At 36.9% G+C, this 25026-nt stretch overlaps 1 protein-coding gene across 2 annotated transcripts; it reads right to left on the reverse strand.

Annotated features, from left to right (window-relative positions):
- Positions 1 to 497: 497 nt before the first annotated feature.
- LOC104610051 (uncharacterized) lies at positions 498 to 25020 on the reverse strand. 2 transcript variants are annotated; one of them, XM_010276515.3, is made up of 11 exons: positions 24746 to 25020; positions 24244 to 24420; positions 24084 to 24142; positions 19057 to 19122; positions 18824 to 18931; positions 18316 to 18382; positions 15563 to 15647; positions 12009 to 12169; positions 9174 to 9275; positions 8565 to 8784; positions 498 to 973 (listed from the first exon to the last, which is right to left on the reverse strand). In XM_010276515.3, the coding sequence occupies exons 1-11, from the start codon at positions 24782 to 24784 to the stop codon at positions 840 to 842; spliced, it is 1218 nt and encodes a 405-aa protein (XP_010274817.1). In that variant the 5' UTR covers positions 24785 to 25020; the 3' UTR covers positions 498 to 839. The 2 variants fall into 2 exon arrangements, with proteins under 2 accessions (XP_010274817.1, XP_088742608.1); XM_088886482.1 differs by having other exon boundaries at positions 24244 to 24393; positions 24746 to 24931.
- Between the last annotated feature and the right edge of the window lie 6 nt (positions 25021 to 25026).

Here is a 25026-nt window from a genome sequence, read left to right on the forward strand (position 1 = left end):
ACTTTCTTTAATAATTACCCATAATTTTCACAAGAAGCTTCATGTTTAAGTCTAAAAAATCAACATATCTATGAGAATAAAAAGAAGAAAGGAAAGAAAATTCAAAAAATATAGAGGCTGAATCATGGTTTTCAAAACCGGACCGGATTGGAAAAACCGGGAACCGGTCAGGTGACCGGTTTCGATTTTCCCCCAAACTGGAATTTCTTCAAAAACCGTTGATTTTGGTCAGAAAACCGCTGACCCAAGCGATTAACCGTTCAAACGATTTTGACCATTTTTTATTTTTAATTATTTTTTATTTTTTTGTCAGAACGACACCATTTGGTTCTAACGGTTGGACCATTCGACCTGGTAACCAAACCCCTGACTAGTTCAGTCTCCATGGGTGGGTTTTGATTGGTCAAAACTCCTCCCATACCATATCTTTTTTGCATCATAAATTTTTCCAAGAAAATAATAAAAAGAAATTAATTTATAAATACAAAAAATGAATATTTTTCTTTAATAATGCCTATTTTATAATTATAATCTCAAAAAATTAATAATATAAAAGTATTTTATTACACAGTATCCAAAACTGCTTGACGACTGGGCGAGGCGAGCCTCCAAGGGCGGTGATAGCCTTATCGCCTAGGCGTCACCTTGACAACTACGGACACAATGTCAAATCTACTGTCAAAGAATCATATGCATTCATTAATGGAAGCTCTTACATTGGCCTTTCATAGAAGCATCCAACCTTAAAAAGCTACTGGTTTTAGAACAATGCATGCAACAGAACAGATATCGAAGATAACAGATGCAGTATTGTCAAAAGGATGGAGCTTCGTGTGCCTTCATTGAAGAATTTGGCTGCCATAATCAGCATTGAACTTCTCATAACGGTGAGTATGGAGATGAGCTGATGGTCTGGTGTTCTTCAAAGCAATCTCAAGATCTTCTGGCGTGACCGGACCAACCTTTGGCAACTCTGAAATCCACAAATAAATGTTTTACCATTGTTACCTCTCCATCCCTATATAAAACTTCAAAAAAGATATTTTCTTTCATGTACTTGTGTATTCAAGAACACATGTGCTGCATGAAGTAATCCACATAGAGATAAACTCATCAACAATGAGGAATGAAACAGAAATAGCAGAAACAATAACGAACATGCTCAAGGAAGTGAGTTGATAGACTTGGGATTAAGGTTAAGTTGAATTTTGAGTACTGTTCAAGGGCAAAAATATTTCCTCTGAACAAAATGTTGATGTTAATCATTTGGCTTCACGTACAATAGACCTGAAAATGTTACAAGTATCCGTCTGGGATGGCTTAAAATGAATGGATTAAAGGCTTTCCCAGCTATAACTATGTGGACAGTCAAAAAGCTGCCGGTGGAATTTGCAGACAGATGGTGGTAACTGTTGCCTGCATAAGCAGCATCGAGGTTATTAAGGTTGTGTTTGGTACATTAATATTTCAACCTGCCACTGTTTGTACTCGAGTCCTTTTTGGTCAGAAACTTGTGTTTTTCATCCATGTCGCACCACATCAGTCAGGGTGTTGAGGATTTGCTTTCCAAAGTAGGAAACATCAAATTGGTGCTTCTTGAAAAAGCCCCTAACAGGGATTTCTATAATTCAAACCATCCTCCAACCAAAAGGAAAATTGATCGTTAAACTCAAAAATCCTATGGTACAGTTTATACTTGAAAATGCCAACAATACCAAACAAACTGAGCCCAAGTAAACAGCCAGGCGTTTCTTAAGCATAGCTAAGGAAACAGCTGCTACTCTACTACTTGAGCCGTCCCAAACAGGGCCCAAGTAAATCCCAAATCACATGATTGCAGTAAGAACCAAAAAGTAACCAAGACCAGAAAAAGCAAAAGAAGATACAATGCACAAAACACAAGTATCGGTATCAAGTATTGTATCGAACAACTTGGATATGGATATGGATATTCTATGAAAATGCATGGATACACACGAAAAATATGAAAACGCTTGGATATGCTAGGGAAATGCATACAAATTCCATAAATATCTTAATAACATTAAGTTTAGTGTTAAAATATGCATAAGAATTGTATATTTTAATGGTATATATGATGAAATATATTATAATTAATATAATGGGATGCATAGATATCATACAATTTTACTGATAATGCATCAATCAAGAGTCCAAGACACACATTATATAGGTTTTTTACAAATTAATACATGCACAAATCCAAGCATAAAAAAAGCATAAAACATATATGTTGAGTGGGCTGATTTATGTTGGGCCGATTTGTGTTAGTTTGTTTTCTTTTAAATTAAGAAGTTGTTGGGCCTTGGGCCCATTAGTCTTTTATTTTTAAAAGAATTGTAAGTACTTAGTCGAGTTGTCACCCTACTAGGGGCATCTTTGTAATATCCCATATTTAAGTTAATTATAAATAGAATGAGGGGCTGGCGGCTAGGGTTATGTATCACTATCCTAGTCGACCTTCTTCTCCTTTTCTTCCCTTTCCTTTGTCTATTGCTGAAACCCCCAACTTTCTCCTCTTCCTTTCACAAGAAGCTTGGCCGAAATCAGCACATAAGGCTTTCTACTTGTGTAATTCTATGTTGCCACATATAAGTAAAAATTTTTTATGGGCAAACACTACTAAGGAGATATGGGATGGGGTTGCAGAAACCTATTCACAAAGGGAGAATGTTGCTAGGGCTTATCAACTAAGAAATCAAATTATTGCCACAAGGCAGGGAGATAGATCTGTTGCAGCCTATTTTTCAGTCCTTAAGACCCTGTGGCAGGAGATCGACCATCTAGAGACCTTTGCTTGGGAAACCACCAAGGATGCAGCTACCTATCAAAGACATTTAGAGAAGTATAGGGTGTTCGAATTCCTTGCTGGCCTTAACCCTGAGCATGACATTGCACGACAGCATCTTCTTTCTAGAGACAGTGTCACTCTCTCCCAAGCATATGCCTTTGTGTCAGGAGAGGAGTGCAGGAGGGATGTAATGATGAAAAATTTCAGTTCTGATCAGTCTGCTATGGTAAGTGTTGTGAAATCTAAACAGAATGGCAATGAAAACAAAAAGAAAGACAAAAGGGATTTGGTCTGTGACTACTGTAAGAAGCCTAAGCATACAAGAGACACTTGTTGGAAGCTTCACCCACATCTTGTGCCGACCAGATTGAAGAATAAGAAAGGAAATGCGCACATGGCAGATACCGGTGATACTCCGCCCCCCCTACTACAGCTGCTTTGGAGTCCGTTGCAGCTGCTGTAGTAAGGGCCGAGCTTGAGAGGTTTGGGTTACTTCTGAAACAGAGGGATACAGCTAGTTCCAGTTCAGCCGGAAGCAGACAACAAGGTACAGGTAGCATAGGCGGAGCTCACTCTACCTCCTTTGCCCACACAGGTAGTTCACATGTCACTGCAAACTATGTTTCTGCTTCAGGTAAGGAGGGATCTCCTTGGATTATAGACTCTGGAGCTTCAAAGCATATGATCCATTGCTCCACTATTTTCTCCTCTTATCAGCTCTGTTTTGGCAGAGATAGGGTCTCCACAGCTGATGGATCCCATGTTCCTATTGCTGGGAAGGGATCTGTCAAGATTAATGATTCTATTTGCTTACCCTCTGTCCTCCATGTTCCTAGATTGAGCACTAATTTGTTATCTGTTAGTAGTTTGGCTAAGAATCTGAACTGCTCAGTGACTTTTTCTCCTGGATGCTGTATTTTGCAGGATTTGGATTCAAAGAGGACGATTGGGAGTGGTCGTGAAGTGAATAGAATCTACCTCCTAGATGCTCTCCCTCTTCACCAAAGCCATCATGTTTGCAGAGATAGTGAGTCAAAATCTGTGGGTCAGATTATGCTTTGGCACAACCGTCTGGGTCATTTATCCTTTTCTTCTTTGAGTTGTTTGTTTCCAAAACTGTTTGAATCTGTGAGTCTGTCAAATTTGAAGTGTGAGGGTTGTTAACTTGGAAAGCATTGTAGACACTCTTTTAAACCTAGTAATAAAAGATGTTCTTCTCCCTTTGATGTTATTCATTCGGATGTGTGGGGCCCTTATCATGTTCCCTCTATGGGCGGCTATCGCTATTTTCTCCTGTTTGTGGATGAATTCTCTCGATATTCCTGGATTTACCTGATGAAATCACGCGATGAAGTACCATCCTTGGTGAGGCAATTCCACCAGATGGTACTAACATAGTTTGGGACAAGAATAAAGATTTTCAGATCTGACAATGCTAAGGATTATTTTGAGAGACATCTTGCCTCATATCTGTTGGAGTATGGTGTTGTCCATCATAGCAGTTGCTCCTATAGTCCACAACAAAATGGTGTTGCAGAGAGGAAGAACAGACACATCATTGAGACGGCAAGAAGCATGATGATCACAGCCACAGTTCCGGTTCGTTTTTGGGTTGATGCAGTTCTCACGGCAGTATATCTGATTAACAAAGTGTCCTCTCGTGTACTCAAATTCAGGACCCCATTCAGCCTTCTTTTTCCTCAGGGGGAGATGTTTCATATTCCTCTAAGGGTGTTTGGATGTGTTTGCTTTGCACATATTCTTGGCCCTTACCGTTCGAAGCTTGATCCCAAGGCAAAGAAATGTGTTTTCCTTGGATATGCAGAGAATCAGAAAGGGTATTGCTGCTATGATCCAGTCTCTAGAAACCGGTGTGTTACTATGGATGTTACCTTTTTTGAATCTAGGTACTTCTCAAAGGATCCTTCTCAGGGGGAGTGTTTTGGGGAAGTAAGTCAGCAGTCTATCCCTCTCCCAGTTCCAGTTCCTGTGTCTACTCCTATGCTTGACCACCACCCGATGTCACCCACCTTGCCACCTCCTTTGCGTTCCATTTCACAGCATTACTCACGGCAGAGACTTCATAAGGCGGTTGATTCCACTACAGCAGAACTCACACCACTTCCTGTCGATCCCTTGGAGACTCCAGATTCGGCTGATACGGATTCAGGTATTCCTCTTGATCCCACTGTTTCAGTTCCCATTGATCCTACTGACACTATTACAGATAACCTTGATCTCCCTATTGCTCTTAGAAAAGGGAAGAGAAAGTGCACTACTCATTGTATCTCACAGTACTTATCCTACAATGGACTTTCTCCTTCCTACCGTGCTTTTCTCTCTTCTCTTGATTCAGTGTCTATACCCAAGGGTGTTAGTGAGGCTCTCTCCAAACCTGAGTGGAAGACAGCTATGCAGGAAGAGATGGAGGCTTTGATTAAGAATCAGACATGGGAGATTGTGGACCTACCAGAAGGCAAGGAGACGGATGCAGATGGGTTTACACAGTAAAGTATAAGGCAGATGGAAGTATAGAGAGGTACAAGGCAAGACTTGTTGCAAAAAGGTACACACAGACCTATGGCATTGATTATCTAGAGACATTTGCGCCAGTTGCAAAGATGACCTCTGTTCGGATACTCCTTTCTCTTGCTGCCTCATACTCTTGGTCCTTGTTTCAATTGGATGTAAAGAATGCTTTCCTAAATGGGGATTTGCAAGAAGAGGTGTATATGGATCTTCCAGTTGGTTTTTATGATAATGCTGAAAAGAGAAAGGTGTGCAAGCTGAAGAAGTCACTATATGGCTTGAAACAATCTCCTAGAGCATGGTTTGACAGATTCAGAAAGGCCCTGATTGTTTTTGGCTACACTCAAACTCAATCTGATCACACCTTGTTTGTGAAGCGCAAGGGATCTTTGGTGTCAATCCTAATTGTTTATGTGGATGACATTGTTGTCACTGGGAATGATCTGAGTGAGATTGATAGTCTGAAGAGGAACCTGCATAAGGAATTTGAGATTAAGGATCTTGGAGAACTAAGATACTTCTTAGGCATTGAAGTTGCAAGATCGAAACATGGAATTTTTATCTCTCAAAGGAAGTATGTCTTGGACCTTCTCCAAGAGACAGGGAAGCTTGGAACAAAGGCAACCAACACCCCCATTGATCAGAACCATAGAATCAGTGCACCAGAAGGTGAACCAGTGAAGGACCTTGGGAGATACCAAAGACTTGTGGGTCGGCTACTATACTTGTGTATGACAAGACTGGACATCTCCTATGCAGTAAGTGTAGTGAGTCAATACATGCATGCTCCACAAGATCAGCACTGGAAGGCAGTTGACAGGATCCTTGCATATTTGAAGGGACATCCAGGCAGAGGCATATTGTTTATTGATCATGGACAACTGAAGCTAGAGACCTATATAGATGCGGATTGGGCAGGATGCCTTGATGACAGAAGATCAACTTCAGGAGTGTGCACCCTAGTTGGGGGTAACCTAGTCTCATGGAAGAGTAAAAAACAAACAGTTGTGGCAAGATCAAGTGCAGAAGCGGAATATAGGGCCATGGCACATGGAGTTTCAGAACTCCTCTGGATCCGTTCTTTGTTAGAAGAAATCGGTGTACAGGCAAAAGAACCTATGATGCTATACTGCGATAACCAGGCAGCAATCAATATTGCCCATAATCCAGTCCAGCATGACCGAACTAAGCACATTGAAGTGGATAGACATTTTATCAGAGAAAGGGTAACTTCTGGAGAAGTTTGTCTTCCATACATTTCTTCTGATCTGCAGCTTGCTGATGTTCTCACAAAAGGTGTTGCGAAGAATAAGCTAGAACATGATCTACGCAAGTTGGGAATGTGTGACATCTATTCCCAACTTGAGGGGGAGTGTTGAGTGGACTGATTTATGTTGGGCCGATTTATGTTTAGTTTGTTTTCTTTTAAATTAAGAAGTTGTTGGGCCTTGGGCCCATTAGTCTTTTATTTTTAAAAGAATTGTAAGGACTTAGTTGAGTTGCCGCCCTACTGGGGGCATCTTTGTAATATCCCATATTTAAGTTAATTATAAATAGAATGAGGGGCTGGCGGCTAGGGTTATGTATCACTATCCTAGTCGACCTTCTTCTCCTTTTCTTCCCTTTCCTCTGTCTATTGCTGAAACCCCCAGCTTTCTCCTCTTCCTTTCACAAGAAACTTGGCCGAAATCAGCACATAAGGCTTTCTACTATATACAACTATATTGATAAAAAAAAGCATATACAAAATTATCAAAAAAAAAAGCATATACAGCTATTATATTTGAATTGTTATATCAATTTTTTTCTATTTTACTTTTATAATTTTTAACTTCAACAAAAAAGTCAACTAAAAAATTAATTCTCAAATTTTTAGTAAACAATATTTTCATTTTTGTAAATAATAAATATGTTATTATAAAATATAAATTAAAGTATCAATTAATAATTTATAAAAATATATAGTCTTAACTGAAAATATATCAAATCTATTAGAATTTCAAAGATACATATCCTATGAAAATTCATAAATTTTAATTACTATAATAATTATTCCATTATTAATATATATTTTTTTTATAAATTTTCTAAATAAAAAAAGGATTTTTTTTTATAAAAATTTAGATTAGTTGATTTGGTAGATTCAATTTATATTATATTCTCAAATATTTTGTAAATATTTTTATTTTTGTAAATAATAAATACATTGTTATTTAATACAAATTAAAATATTAATTAATAATTTATAAAAAAATTAAGATACACATATCATGTGCAAAATTATAAATTTTAAGTATTAAAATAATTATTCTTTTTAATATTTTTATTTGTATAAATTTCTTAAAATTAAAAATTACTTTTTGATATAAATGTGGATTTGCTAGATTATTTATTCCATTGGTTTATAAAATGCTAATTTTGAATATTATTCTTTTTTATCAGTAGTTGGAGTTGTTGAACATAAGTTTATGTTGTTTGTTTGGATTGCATGTAAACATTAACATTAACAAAAGTTAATTTGTTGTGTTTATTGTCATGAAATAAAAGTTGGCTTGGTGGATAAGGATACATGTACCCTTAGGCGCTGGGTGACCTAGGTTTTTTTATCAATAACTGGGTGACCTAGGTTCCTAGGTTCCAATCACACTAAATGCCTTTTTGTATCAGATCGTATCGGCCGATATCGCATGATACACACCAACACGATGGCGCATTGGACTGATACACACAACTAGTAGAATACACCTCTAGTCGTAGCGTATCTCGTTCTGGTACAGTCTGATACTGAGACAATAGGTCTCATATCAGGTATATCGTATCAATATTTTAATCCTTAGGCATGACAAGAATGCTTACAAGGAAAACAACATGAGAAGATTTTTTTCCGTCTGCAAAGAGGCAAGGATGAATAACAGGAACTAAAAATTTAGAGAAGGAAAACAGAAAAATAACCTAAAAGAAATAAACTGACAAAAAAATGCCAAAAGTTCACTTTTCAGAGCTGGGGGTCTTGGGCAGGGTGAAAGTGGGGGTAACTTGGAAAAGAAAACAAACACCGAAGTAGTCGGGAGAACTCAGAGGAAAAAGAGTGCAACACATTTGCTCATTGATAGTGTCTAGTGGGTAGGTGGGGGCACCAGTATATTCATGCAACTACTATTTAGGAGTCACTGCTGTAGATATATTCTGTCTAGCTAGAAAAATAGATAATCAGGTTACATACCGTCCTCTGGCACTATTTCCTGCTTGCCTTCCAACTGTATCATTAACCGTCTCAGTGGCTGCATGGCAGCCTCTTTGCAGACTAATCGAATATCTGAACCTGAATAGCCTTCTGTTCTCTCCACCAGCAAATCATATGGCATCTCTTCACCAGCGACAGATGGCAAAAGTTCTTCAAACATGGTTCTTCTCGCTTCCGGTTCCGGCAGAGGTACAAGGATCTTATTTTTCAAAGTTAATAGAGAACCATATAATGTAGATAAACCCAAATATATACACATACATTTGCAAGATCGTACCATCCCCTTGCTGAAGTAGCAATCAAAAGTATGATGAAAACAAGGAAGGGAGACTGAGAGCACTATAATCCAATTCCTGATGATTTTAAAGAAAACATTTTGCCCCAGCCCAGATGAACCAGTTAACCCTTTCATCTTTCCTACCTTACTCTAGTTAAGCAGATGATTAAACATTAAAAAGAGAAACAAAAAAAAAGAAAGAAAAAGCACGGAATTTTTTTTGCATTGTTCATATTCCATTATTAATAACATATAATGTGCCAACACAAGTTTGTCTTTTGATATTATGAACAGAACAATCTAAAGGATACCCGCTTCTCCAGACGCCGGAGCATAGCTGCATCTAGTTCCCATGGAAGATTCGTTGCAGCCAAAACGAAAACAAGTTCATCAGTCCGTGTCAAACCATCCATCTGCAATCTAATCCGAGATTAATTTTGAGAAAGCAACGAACTACATGATAGAGCGAAAAAAATACTTCTGGGTAAGAAATAAAATATCACTTGCAATAGAAGAAAGAGGTAAATCTTGATGTAGAAAACTTTCAAATAGTAAGGATAACAAAAAATAAGAGACAGGAAAAGAAAAAGAAAAAACAGAAAATAATCTATGAAATGAAAAAATGTCTAACTGAAACGTTGAGAAAGTAATGTTGTGGGTGTCTCAGAAGTCAGAACAACAATTTAGAGTTATCTAGTGGGTTAGGAGGCACCACTACAATGGCAAATTCATGTTCAAGGAATATTTATTGCAGATAAAACAAAAACAAGTTCATCTGTCTGCATCAGACCATCCATCTACAATCTAATCTGAGTAATCAATTTTGACAGCAATTTATGAACTATATAATCTGAGTAATCACTGCATTCTGGAATTAGGACTTGAAGCTTTCAACAGGGATATTAGTGTGCCAAAACTAGGTGAATCATATTTTATGGGATGTACCTTGCCTAAAACTAGGTGCACCTCACCTGGCTTGTTGCAACGCTCTGACCTCTAATATTAGCCTTGAACTTGACATTAAATACATAATTTACTATATTGTAGGGAGCATCTACCATGCTAAAGAAACTGATTAGTTTAGCTTATGTAGAACTAGAAGAACAAGGCTACGACCTTCCTGTAAGTTAAATATACTCTAACCAATTTTTTTTATTGGAAACGATAACTTCATTAAAAATATTTCAAAGTACAACTGTCAACCCCAAGATTATGGTGTTGACCCAAGTTACATACTCATTACACCACTGCCCAAAATATGATCTCTCTTACAGTCCCTTACAGCTAGCCCATTAGCTGACCTTGTCCACTTGAAGCACACACCAATCTCCCTCGTTATATTGAGTATTTCCCTTATCATCTGTCTATATTTCCATGCTCCCAAGCAACCCAACTGCATCCAACCAATTAGCAACTTAGAGTCCTCTTCAATCTCCATTTGATGCAACCCCAATTGTTTGGTGTTATCTTACGCCTTGAAGTAAAGTCATCACCACCGCTCTCAACGAATCTCCCTCTCCTATTGGCCCCGAAAACATAGCAATAATTCTGCCTTCTCCATCTCTAAATACTCCCCCTATACCCGATGGTCCCGGATTACCTATAGAGCTTCCATCAAAGTTCAACTTCGTTCTTTGAATTGTTGGCGGGGACCACAGTTCCTGTACAACAGGCTTTAGGGATGTAGTACCTGCCACCTCACCCCATCTTCTGTAGATGTCATCAGCTGGGAAGTCTTTAAACAGATCACTTGTGTTTCAACCAATGACCAAAGAGAGGAGAAACAAGACTAAATAAAGGACACAAAAGGACAGGATATTAATAGGTGTGTGATTGTCTCACCAGAACCCAGACAGAGACTACAAACAATCGACTAATAAGCTTTTGATATATTTTATTTCTTTCCAAATTTAGAATTACATAGTATTATTGTATGTTAAGTTTTTCTTTAGCTTCCATTTTCAAAAGTGGTGCATCACTTTGTTCAGGTGCATGCCTGGCCTTGATCCTTGTGTGCTCCACCACTTGCACTTTAGTTGCATTTTTTTCACTTTTAAAACACTGGAATATAATGACCTAATATACAGTCTGGATCAAGTAGTAGGAATGCTGGGAAAACAATTTCTGAACCTCATCTTTGGATTTCATCTTGGAATCTCATCCACTTTACCATTTTTTCTATCATTAGTCACCTTGCTTTTCGAGGATAGAAAATTTAATCAACTTATGACATGAGAAGACCTTCATCGACTTAATTTTTCACACTCTTCTACAATGATGAAAAATTACCCTGCTAACTCTTGATACAGGAAAACACTACCGGAAAAAATGCATGCATAAGATTAAAGACATAATATTTCTGTGGAGTGAATAAGTCTAAAATAAAGTACTTCTTGGTAATACATTTCCAAGGGAATGGATTACCAGCAGATTTTATGATTTTTTAACACATCTTATCATAGTTCAATAAATCCAATACAAACCATAGCGAAAACTAAGACATAAATTGACTAAAACAACTGACATCAATTGAATGATCTGAAAATCTCTTAGAGTTTGTTGTATGAATCGCTGAAATGGAAGATGTTATGTATATGAGAAAATAGTACATAATGAATCCCCATTAACTCAAGGTTCAAAAAATAAGTTTCATACTTGGAATTCATCATTACAAATCAAAAGTAATATCTTGTGAAAACTCCTAATATTACCTGCACCTGCCAATTCTGGAATTACCCATGTCGTAGGACTTGCTAACTTGTTAGAGACTCATGTATTGTAATTTTAGGAATAATAACTTCTTTGTATGCACAGCTAGTAGCTAGAAGAAGTATTATTTTAGGAACAAAACAATGGCTTCTTAATATTATGCTATTTTTGATTGACAATGGCCTACTACAGAATAGGAGATTGCAGGATAACATGTGGACTTCCCTCTTTTCAGCATAAATGCTCAATGAACAACTTTCACCTTCATATAGACCATCAACTAATAAAATATTAATCAAGAAACCAAGTACCTTCTTATTAGATCAACATAGTAGATTGAAAGATTTTCCTCTAATCAGGAACTATCTCTCAATAGATGAAGTTGGCATAAGCATGAAGTTCTTACAGTTTCATGAACTTGAGAAAACAGAAATTACCTGTATTAGTAATTCAGTTTTCAAACGCCGACTTGCTTCATGCTCACTGCGCCCTTCACCTCGTTGACTAATGATTGCATCAATCTCATCAAGAAATATGGTTGATGGTGCATTATGCCTAGCAAGTTCAAATAAAACTTTCACCAACTTCTCTGAATCACCTGCATATTGCACAAATTCAAGGACACAATTTCATTATACAACATCAAACTTGAACACTGAGCAAAATTGGTATCCATGTCTATCTCTAGGCATCATATATTTGCAGTAGAATAATGTAGTGTTATGAGTTGATGAACATAATTTCTGGCATTCCAATACTTTTTTTTTCATAATGATCCAGTATAGATCCGAAAATGGCTTTGATGTTTCCAAAATTTCTAAAAAAGTTTGCAGAACACACAAACTACTATTGTATGGAAAGATGGATAGTTTAAACAACCCAAGGTTTTTCCTATATGATTAAGATGATTGAAAGAGAATTTTATTAAAATAGGAAAAACAAAAGAAGTGATTGTTTGTCCCCCCAGGATTCATTAGATCGAGACAACCTGCAAAAGGACGCTGGTACCATAACACCATTAAAACTACACCGAGATGCCCAATAAATCACATTTGATTACCCATGATTTGTTGGAACGGCGATTGGTCATTGAGATTGGAACTCCCTGCTCCAGCAAAATCACAGACCATAATGCACCAACAGCGAATGTTACGAGATGGTGGGAAATCATGAGTGTTGGTCTCAGTTCTGTTACATATCAATGACTGGGAAAGTTGATTGTTGTTTACTGGCTTATATAATTTTTCAATCAACCTAGTGCAGAACATTCCAGATTTTGACCGTGCAGAGGGGTCTGTATCAAAGCCCCTTGCCATTGGAGTTTGGTGGCATAAAAAAGGATAGTAAACTTTGCCAGTGCTCTGTGCAGTATGAGAAGTTGCCAGTGTTCTGCATCAAATGTGGATTGATTGGACACTGGAGATTTGCCTAGCGAAAGGAGGAATTGAAGCTATCAAAGATTTAAAGTATATAATGGCCATGTGTGCAGTCAGTGAAGAAAATTGAAGATGGGGATATGGAGATTGGCTGAGAGCCCCAGGTGATGGACTGAGAATCCACTTCTAATATGATTATCTCTTTTCTATGTTTTTCTTGTCTGTTTCTTATACATTTTTGGGGTTTTTGTCCATCTTTTTAGAAGGTATTCCCTTCTTGTTTTTTGATATTTAATAGATTTTTTCTTATCAAGAAAAAATAAATGTATTTGCAACATACACAAACATTTTATATATGAATCCATCTCAAGGCAGGTTGACTTTCAATGAATTAGGCTTCACATTCTATTGTCATATCTCCTAAATCATTCATATGTGCACATAGTACCACATTGGAGGTCATTAACACAACTGGAATTTTATCCTCAATGGAAACTAGTTCATTATTGTATTAATCTTATGAGTCTTTTACTTGCTATTGTGCCAGATTAGATTTGTAGGTAAGAATCACTAGGTCGTAAAGAAATAGAGGGTATCTTTTCTGCAATATGGTTCCCTCTTCCAACAATTTGGGAAGACAAAAGTGCGATAAAAGTTAACAGTTAAGAATAAAAAGAAAGAATATGCAAAAGTAAAAATCAATCCAAGGAAGCACTTATTTCAAACATTTCCACAGGATGGTATATGGAGTAAAACCTTTGCCCCTTTTTCTACTATGACATCATTAAAGGATGGCAGATTATTGCTGCTTCTTTATCGACCAGAGTTTCTATAGTCTCACTTTAGACCCCTCCTACCTTGATTTCATTTAGATGAATTTTGATGGTTGCAACTTGGGCAATCTAGGCAATTCAGGAAGATGGGGAGTATCCAGGAATTGTCATGGTGTAATCATGGAAATGTTCCTTGGACCCATAGGACACTGAGGTGGTGTTTGATAGCACTTTTCAGACCACTGAAGTCTGAAAATGTTGCTTTTCAGATGCCACCTACGTTTGGGTTGGGTCTGATTAGTAGATCTGAAACCCAATTTCAGATCTAAATAGAAAAGAGCCTCCATAGGTGCTTAACATGCGCTAAGAGGCATTTCAGATGTGGGCGAAAGACAAGAGCCCCCATAGAAAAGAGCCTCCACTCGACAGTGTGGTGCAAGCTTCTCCCTCCACCCTTCTCTCTCTCCCCTCTTCTTCCTTAACGTTCTCTATATCCTCTTCTTCCCGCCACCACCACTGAAACTCTCAGCAGCAGCGTCTCTCTCTCTCTCTCTCCCCTGTCTTCCAGCCACCACTGCTGCAACTCTCAGCAGCAGCAGCAGCGGTTCTTTCCAATGTTATTCTTATATTAATAAATCATTTTTTATTTTTTATAAATTATATTTGTATTAATTATTAAATATTTTAATATTTTTAAGATATTAATATGATAATTATTATTTTTTTATTGCTTCATGGTCTTTATTACTATTTTCATTATTATTTTTACTCTTAATAATTTATTTTCAATTTATAAATTGATATGTACTTTTCAATTTTATTCTTCTTTTAATAAATTATTTTTTATTTTTATAATTTACTCATATTGTTCAATATTATTTTGAATTTAATAAATTATTTTTTATGAAATAATGCAAATTGAACTCAAAATTACCAAATAGTCTATTTTAGGGGTAAAATAGTAAAATCAATGAATTTCAGATGCTGAAGGTTTGATCCAACACAAACCTTCTTTATTCAGAGCCTGTAAAAAGTCGAAAAGCAATTATGTCTCTTTCAGATTTCAGACACTTTTAATATCTTTTTAACTTTTCAGATTTCAGATTTATCAAACGCCACCTGACTCCTACAAGGGGTTAACTATTAACAGTATTACAGGGACTTAAATTGGGTAAATTTAGTGGTGATGGGGGACTTGAAGGTAGTTGGGGATGGTTTAGAGACAATACTAAAGGTGCTTAGAAGTATAAACATATAATGAGAGAGATCAAACAATTAGGTAGGGAACTAAGAACAACTTTCAAGTGGACTCAAAGATCTGCCAACAAAATACCTGATGCCTTGGCAAGACAAGGGGTAAAAAGAAATTAGTTGTATTGGGGGCAGATTTAAAGTATACAGCATAAGTGGGTTAGGTAGCAAGGACTAGTCTATAAAAGGGGTGCATGAAACATTTCCTGTATGTCATACTTCATTTCATAAATCGACAAAAACCCTGATTGCTACCAATCAAGGAGGAAAAAATACCATTCCCTCTATCATTTGCTGGTTCATAGGAGAAAAAGGAATTGAAGGATTTATTTGGTTTTAGAAAGGCCCTCTTTTTGCATGATGGCAGATGCTTGTGGTTTGGCTTTGAAAGAAACAACTCCTTTAAGAGGAAATTTATGTTTACCCCATTTGCTGTCATTGGTGTAAAAGGTGGCAACAATGTAAACTCTTCTTGAAAGTCTTGTTGCTCAAATATTTATTTTATTACTCATCAAAAAAAAAGAAAAAGAATGAAATACAAAGAATTTCAAAAGACCAAATCAGGATAACAACAGAAAGATTGTAACATACCACGCCATTTGCTAACAACGGATGATGCTGAGATATTGAAAAATGTGGTTTTACATTCAGTTGCAACAGCTTTGGCAAGCATAGTCTGCAATGTGAATAATTCCAATTAACAGTGTATCTGTACATCTATATAATTCAACCAGCCAGCGGTCAAATGGGTCAACCCGATGACATCAGTTAAAATATCATTAATAAATAAAGAAAACAGCTAATAAATAGGTTATGTAGGAGAACATGATCATATAACAGTGGTAATTATATAATAAAAGGAGAGAGAAAAGGAATAACACAAATCAGTAGAATGTTCAACTTTGAAATCCCTGTGTTTCAATGAAAGAGTAACTCCAAACGACCTTCCTTTTTTCTGATAGAAGAGGATTATTTTACATTTTACTTGGGAACAGGCTAGTATTATGGTATTACCTTCACCAAGATTTCAACCAAAATGATAAAGGCCTGGAAGTTATAGCTTATACAGGGTGATCAGTACAGATATTGAACTGTAAGAAGATCAAGAAGGCTGTAAGAAGATATTAGCTTTTTAGTGGACCAAAGGTTGTAGCTTGTGAGCTGGTTTCGTCTTTGGTTTATTTTCGAGTTTAGAAGTATAGTTGTGGGGTTTTTTGAATGGTTCTTGTCCTTGTTGGTTTTGAGTAGTTGAGTTTTGTCTTTGGGCTGTTTTTGGGATCCTTTTCTGTTAAGGGGCTTCTGTCTTTTGGTGATTATGTGGGTTCAATCCATCTGAATTTAAACATCAAAACCCTTCTGGAGGAGGCTTCTAATAATGCATATAAGGGACAGGGCAGTGGAAGGTAACCTGAATATTCCATTCCTCCAAGAGGACATTAACATCCATGGAGTTCATTGAGTCAATCCTGGAGGAAGAAAGAAAACTAAAAACAGTCCACTTGATTCTGCAAACAGCCTCCGGGGGAAAGATGAGAATTTTCAAAACACCTGCAGTTTCACTTGCTCAAAAGGAAATAAACAGTAGCAGAAAAAGTCAGCTGCTGGGGCTCGGCATAGAGGTCATTACCCAAGCAAAGAGAGAGCATCCAATCAGGATCCTGCCACCTGGAGCTACGGTTAGTCCAGTGGAGGCGGCAGGAACCTACAACAGCATGCGAGACATGCCAAGGATAGCTACAGGCAAAAAACAGGTGGTTGTGGGACTGGGACTCCTCACCCTGGCGACAGAGGACACAAACCCTGTCAATCCCTTGGATGCCATGGCTATACAACCGATCCTTAGTGGGAGAGGGTTCCCCAAGCTGCAACCCAAAGGGTGAAAGAGTGGCACGGGATGGTCCCAGGAAACCAAATAAGAGAAGCCCATTGCCACTGGTTACCCCAGGGCTTGATATGATCCCAGGAAGAACGAAGAGAGAAAGGACCATTAGGCTCAGGGATCCAGGCAACCTTGCCAGGACCAGCAGAATTTAGAACATGCACCTCCAATGGGCTAGTCCAAAAGTAGTAGATATGTACCCAACTACCAAGGTTTGTCACACTGAAAGCTCCCTTTCTTATTCTGATGCTCAAGTGTGGCAATGCAAACATGGCTTGCAGGTAGCGGACAATGATACAAACCACCAAGTTGGCAAATTTAATAGGCTAACAAGTTCATAAAACAAATTTTTATATTCTGAACCAAGTATTAAAATATCGATATCCAAACATGGGTATCAGTATTGGCCGATACTCATCTTTTTTTTAATTTTTTTCCTTTTCCTTTTTCATTTTATAATAATAAGGGGGTTGGGGAAAAGGGATGGGATGGCTTAAAAGTTTAAAAATTGGGGCGTATCGTATCAATATTTTAATCCTTGTTCTGAACTTTAATTGTATAAAAAGAATGGATCTGGATAAAAGAAATTTTAAATAAAACATGAAAATATACATAATTTTAACTGCTGACTAAATAAGATTACCCAGTGTTTTCAATTGTTTTTTTTTTTTTGATGAATAATAGTAAGTTTATTGATTCAGAAGCAAATTAGAGTGAGTTCATACATCATCCCAGTGAGAGGTGCGAGCTGCAGCCCCTCCTTGAAACTTACAAGTAAACTAGGAAAGAAAAACAAGAATCACAACTGAGCCCAAAATAATTCTTCCCTATTTACCCCTTGCTTAGCTAACACATCTGACAAGGTATTTGGACTAGTGATCCAGTCACAATCCCAGTTCGGGTCATCCTTTAACCCACTATATTAGAAAAAACTGTTGACTTGGTTAATGGCCTATCAATACAGATGGTTTAACCACTGATCCATTTGACCTATTCAACAGATTACCAGTTTTTTGAACTATTTACTTTTGAAACTTTTTAAAATGATGATATCACAAGCTGACCTGGACAGAAAAGTGGTTCAGCCTTCAGGCTGGGTTTTTAAAACACTAAGAGTATCAAGCTACTGGCTTATGTCTAACAAAACAATTAGACTTAAAAATTAATATTATCACATTATTGTTGTTGTGGTTACTCTGTATCCATGTGCTTGGTAGTTTTTGTACCATATTTCTATGTGCTTGGTAATGCTGGTAATAAAAGATAGACATTGGAAGTCAAACCGTCCAAGTAATGCAAACCATTCTCGTTATATTAAAAGATGTGAAATTGAAGAAATATGATCCATCTTTTGCTATAATCAATAAATTTTACTTCAAAAGACATTTTCACTTGGACAAAAAAGATGGCCGTTCATGAAGCATACATTTAATAGGAAAAAAAGTGAAGAACAGTTTTAACAGACCTTTCCTGTTCCCGGGGGCCCAAAAAGAAGAATACCTTTCCATGGTGATAGAAGGCCAGTAAAATACCTAAAATACAGACAAGAATTTCAGCTTCATTACAAAAATATGAAAAAAAAAATTATCAATTTTATCATATAAAATGACTTGGTATATTTGTACATGATTTTGCATTAAACAAAGAAGGAGAGAGAATTCAAACTCCAGGGAACAACTTTAGATCATCCAATACCATTATTTGGTTCCATGATCCCTATAAAACTTGAAGTTCCCTTTCATTTCTTTTCCTTCTTTTGTTTTATGCAGATAGTGGTTCTAGTTTCAAGCACTAATGTCCAGAATCTTCAATTTCAATATCTCAATATGCATCTCAAATGGATATTAACATCATTCTTGTTTTAGGTAACCAAATTGATCAGTGTTGAATAAAAGAAACAAAGAAAAAGGTTTGAAAAGGAAAGCGTTAAGTGTATTATTAATGGGTTAATGATAATGATTCACAAGACCTACTTGGGATACTTTATTGGCATGACAACTGCTTCCTTGAGAAGTCGTTTCGCATTCTCTAGCCCCTTGATGCTTTCCCACTTTACATCTGGACTTCCACGAATAATATCCCTGTAAAGGAAGCATGAATAGAAAATTAGCATTAATATAATACATAGATTATGGCTATTTATATATAAATCGAAACTTCAAAATGTGTGTTACAAGCTAATAAAAGCATTGTCATTTTCAATTACCTACATAAACTCTCAGCCAATGCACGTGTTTCTGCAGACTCCAGAAGAGGAAGTAGTGGCCTCTGCCTGCAAATATAAGCATCAGAAAGTTAAGCACGCTTCTGCAAGAGAAGCTTTGTTGCCACAGTGCTACACTTTCAATAGAAAAAGTATGTTAATGGTGTCATCATAAAATTAAGTCCTTCATGGAGATCAAGCAAAAGGTTTCGTCCACATACAAAAAGACAGTGTCATGGACATAACAATTAGAAAACCTCTAATTGCAAGTTATTATGAATAAGGTCATTACCCAATATTGATCTTGGTCCAAGCTATCTAGGCTCTGGGGTCTTGGGAGGTTTGAACTGGTAGAAGACCTAACCTTTGACACTTTATTTTTTCTTTCTGCACAAAGTGGCTTCTCTCAGACTAAAACCCATGCAACCTGAGATTTTACCATTTTCATTCTTACAAAGAAAAAATGAAAATGTGAAAGTTGAAATATGTTAAAGGAAGGAATCTTCTTGTTATTCTATAATCCTATATACATTTTACACATGATTGGCCAAGTTCTTGTATTAAGAATTTCACAGTTTTCTCACATTCTTCATCCCATAACTTATGGGCACAGTTTGTCCATATATATGCATGTAGTTTGGTGATTTAGTGTAAAACTCAGTCTCCACAAAAAAGATTATTTAATAACTTTCAGAAACAATCCTAAAAATATATTAAGTTTATAATAGAATAAAATACAACTAAGTCACATGTTTTAAGTCAACCGTTATGTTAAACCTTCTTGCTTGATCAACAAATAACATCATAGTCTTATATGTAACACCATAATCATATCTACCGCATAAAATTATTTAAGAACATGAAATATAAGTGAAGAGTATTCTCAACAATGAGCTTTTAAGATAACCAAGTTCAGAGATCTTAAAGATTTCAGTCTGCCTTTGAACATTGTAAGAGAGTAGATAGTAAAGCATTTTTTTTATAAATAGTAGATAATAAAAACTTTTTTTTTATGAATAGTAGATAGTCAAAACATTAGATCACTGGATCAGTTTTGGAATTTTCATCTTCAAGATTGCTATGATTTCTTATCTGCATAGGTTCTTCATTCTGAAAAATAACATCAGATGATCCAAAATGAGTTTAGGTGCTTGGACACACAGACCATTTTAGAATTGAACAGCTTTCCCTACTTTAAAAAGGCAATTATGGCAAACATGGAAGTCACTAGCTCACCATGCAGAAGCTACAAATAACCAAAGAAAGATAGCGATAATGGCAAGCATGGCATCAGTTCAGGGGCTGGCATCTCTTCATTACTTTGTCAACAGGTTACAAAGGTTGTGTTAGCTCTTCATTACCTTCAGTGATTTCACCCTTCCATGGGACCTTTGTGGAAGGCAGACAAATTGTGGATCAAATTTTAGTGGCAAATGAGTGTGTTGTTGAGAAAAGAAAGAATAGAGGGAAGGGCTTGTTGTATAAAGTGGACTTGGAAAAGGCTTATGATCTAGTGGATTGGGGTTTTTTGTTAGAAATCCTTGAGAAAACTGGATTTGGTGCAAGGTGGAGGCTATGGATCAAAGGCTGTGTTAGCTCAGTCCACTACTCGATTCTTATTATATGGTGTTGCAAAAGACCTTTTCCTAGCTAAGAAAGGGATAAGGCAAGGTGACCCTTTATCCCCTTTCCTCTTCACCTTAGTGGCAGAGGTTTTAAGCAGAACGATAGTGGTTGCAAATGCAGAAGGGCTAATTAAGGGTTGGAGGATCACTAGAAACCAAGTGATAGTTTCCCATCTTCAATTTGCTGATGACAGAGTTCTGTTTTGTGAGGATGTTGATCTAGAAATGATAAGAAACTTGAAGGTGTTGCTTGATAACTTTGTGAGCTTCTCTAGATTGGGAATCAATTGGAGTAAAAGTGGAATTGCTGGGATTAGTTTGGAAGAAGGGGAACTTCAGAGCTTCATGAAGTTTTTGGGTTGTGAGATTAGGACTTGGCTGGTAACATACTTAGGTTTATCTTTGGGAGGAAACTCTAGGTCTAATGGGTTCTGGAATCCAGTGATGGAAAGGTTTGCTAAGAAACTAGCCCTTTGGAAAAGGAATTACATCTTTATAGGAAGAAGAATCACACTGATTAGAGCCACTCTAGAAAATCTTCCTATTTATTTTCTTTCCACCTTCCACATCCTGTCTAGGATAGCAAGGTAATTAAAGAAGTACATGAGGAACTTCCTGTGGGACCGGGTGAGGAAAAAAAGGATCACTTGGTTAAATGGGAAGTGGTTAGTGGACCAAAAGAAAAAGGGGGGTATGGGTTTAGGAAACACTGCCTTAGTAGGTAAATGGTGTGGAGGTTCCCTTTTAAAGGAGATAGACCATGGAAAAAGGTAATTGAAAGCATTCATGGTAGGGATGGTAATGGCTGGGATGCTAAAATTGCTCCCCACTCAACATCAGCTTCTCCTTGGAAAGCAATTCACAAGGTTTACCATACTTTTATTAATTTCATTCAATTTGATGTGGGAAAGGGTGATAAAATCTGCTTATGGGAAGAGCTTTGGGTAGGGGAAATACCATTAAAAGACCGATTTCCTGAACTTTTTCTCCTCTCCAACCTTAAGGCCGTGTTTGGTTTGAAGGAAAAAGTAGGGAAAGGAAGGGAAATGTAGGTAAACCTTTACAAGCCTTGTATAGGTTTCCCTACATTTCCCTTCCTTTCTCTAGAAAAGGAGACCTTTTTCTTGCCTCTCTCCTCATATGTGCTTCTTATGCAAGGATAGTGGAGAGACGCTCTCCCATTTATTAATCTCTTGTTCCTTTGTAACTCGAATCTGGGAGTTTTTTTCTTCTCTTTTTGGCTGCAGGCATGATCCCCCTCAAGAGTGGTGGACATCTTCAACCCAAACTTCTTGAGGCAACCAAAGAAAAGAGGGAGGATATTGTGGAGAACTACTAAAGCAGCAATTAGTTGGCTAGTGTGGGAACAAAGGAATAACATAATTTTCACAGGAAAGAGTATAACTGTTGAGGAGGTAATAGACAACATAAAAGTGAAGGTTGCATATGGGTAAAGACTTTAGACTGCTTCCGGATTTTCTCAATCAATGATACTAAGAGCTTGGACTGAAGTAGCACGATCCTCAAGGGATAAGGAGAGAATCAGATTGCAATGGAAACCCCCAGAAGGCAACAGAGTAAAGTTGAATTTTGATGGGAGTTCTTTGGGTAACCCAAGTTTGGCAGGCATAAGAGGTGTAATCAGAAATTCTGAGAGCAGAATCTTGGCCTTATACTTAGGGCCACTTGGCATTGAAAATTCTGTGAAGGCTGAAGTGATGGCTTTGCTACAAGGACTGCAGTTAGCTAAGCAACTGGGCCTTAGACAGCTAGAGGTAGAAGGGGATTCTAAAGTAATCTTGGGCAAGTTATAATAAACATTTCCCATGGAACCTCAGACATGTTCTTAGGGAAGTAGAAAGGATTGCGAAAGATATAGGTGCTGATCTCAAGTGGGTGAGAAGGACTGCAAATGGGCTAGCTGATTCCCTTGCTAAGCAAGGGGCTACAAAGCAACAACTTTTTTGGGCTTCATTGTAAACTACCCTTGATTATTTGGGTTGACATTTTGGTCATCAAGTTGTACTCGCATATATAATTAAATTAACAAAATTATCCTTTGCTGATCAAAAAAAGAAAAATGTAATGTTGAATGAACCATCTAAGAAAAGGATTGCATATCCATGCATCCAAACAACCAAAATTCTGTCCAACTTACAGCCTAGTGGCTATAATTCAAGGGTCCACAGTTCCTTTATTCCCTCTTCAACAAGCTACAAACAGATAAAGGTACTGTCGGATGAGCCATCTGAGAGATGGATATATGCATGCATCCAAACAGCCAAAGTTCTATAGATCTATAGAAATTTGGAGTTCAGATGATAAAAGGTCATTTTCAAAAAAAAAACAAAAAAAACAAAGAAAAAGAATCTTTTCTTTCTAGTTCCAGCTCTCTTGAAAACTTTCAGTTTCCTTATAAAACTTAAAAGATCAACAGGAGTTGATTTAAGATAAGTTGGTTACTGTTTTTTCTTTTCTTCTTTTTTCCTATTTGTAATGGAAATGAAAACCTTAAGTTGGTTACCTTACCTTTTCAAAACAAATTACAAATAACTTTGATGTGCAATGCTGAAAATATCCTTCTTTTCTTTTAATAAGATATTCACCAGTCAATGATTCTCTAGATCATTCTACAAAGTTGATGGATTTTTTCCAATGCTTCATGAATGAGCCCAACCTCAAATGATCAAGTTGTTCCTAATAAATTTCTTGTTTCTCACCCTTACAGAGAATGCTACGAGTAGGAATTTAAAAGAGAAGATCAGTTTTTAAATACTTGAAGGTATGATATCTGCCTATCTAAATAGCAGCAACACTCCATCTCCCACTCTGATGTGGAGTATCATGGCTCAAGACTCCTGGAGTCAATCTTATATATCTTGACTTGTGGTTTAATTTTCATACTTCCAACAAGAATTCTACTGATTTTGAAAGGTTATTTAATCAAGCATATGCTTTTTTTAATACTTATAAGGCTTACATTGCATGCACACGAAAGATAAACATATACATATATATATGCCCAAGAGGCAGATTAGTCATATTTTATTTCATAATAGAATAAACAGCATGAACTACTCAACAAATTAAGCCATTTGCTTGTTATGATGTGAAATAATTGAATATGAACACACAATTGATCATGAGTATTCCAAGTTTACAAGTTGTTTCATGTTATAAGCCTATGAACACATTCAATAAATAAATCAATACTAACTGGATGTATTATAAGAATCTCGTATTGCATTTTAACCAAAGAATTCCTTCAATAGTTATTTAGTACAACTGCCCTTCATAGGTCTAATGAAAATTGTCCATCAGGAACTAAGCATTAGAAGTATTTATGAAGTATTTTTCAAAGTACTCAAAGCAGCTAACAAAGTAGCAAGATTCATGAAAGCATACGGTCTTTCACTAGTTCTGTTAGAAGAATCTCCATTAAGCTGCCCTGAGCTTCTTTTCTCCTGAAATTAAATGACATAGAAAAGCAAGTATTGAAATACTATGTCAATGATGCTGAAACAAACTATAACCTTCTGTATTCAATGCAGCAAGCAACACCAACCTGATTCCGGAACTGCTCATAGATGGCCATACCAGATGTGTTCATAACATGCTCAGTCCCATGGGTTGACCCATTTGAAGAATTCCCGTTACAAGCTCTGGCTTGATCACGCCCTGCACCCTCCTTCTCTTGCTCCCTTTTTCCCCCAAACTTGGCATCATAAAACATCTTAAAATCCTTAAGAAAGAGGGAAAAAAGAAGAAAATTATAACAAGCTCGATCTAGTTATCCACATATACAAGTCGAAGGCAATCAAAATTCATAAGAAAACAAGAAACGAGCTGGCGCCTGGTAGTAAGAACTAAGATCATCAAACTTGGTTAAGCTTAGAAATACTAGATGACTTTGCATGCAGATACCTATGAACTGAATCAAAATGCCAATCCATATCAACAGAAGAAGAAAGAAAGACACGAAAGAGAACTGATAAAGTTGAGTTAATTGAAACCAAGAAACCACCAAAATTTAAACGAAACAAAGGAATCAACAAGAGATTCATTACCTGGAATGTCCAACGAGTAAGAGAGGGCTCGTCCCCCATTGTCGTCGTTTTAGAGAGAAGGGAGACGGAAAGAGAGATTCTTGCTCTGTTTCTGTCTCTTTCTGTCCTTTCTCTCGTCTCTCTGTTCAGTAATAACTTACCGTGCACAAACCATTAAATTCTACAAAAGAGTGTCATTGTGACCTCCGGCCGGAATCTCTGCTCTTGCCTCTCTCTCTCTCTCTCTCTCTCACTTACAGGCTTATAGCAAAACAGTGTTGAAATGGATTGTGCATGTGCTG

Source organism: Nelumbo nucifera, chromosome 4, assembly GCF_055504915.1.
Source record: "Nelumbo nucifera cultivar China Antique chromosome 4, China Antique-T2T, whole genome shotgun sequence".
NCBI lineage: Eukaryota > Viridiplantae > Streptophyta > Magnoliopsida > Proteales > Nelumbonaceae > Nelumbo > Nelumbo nucifera.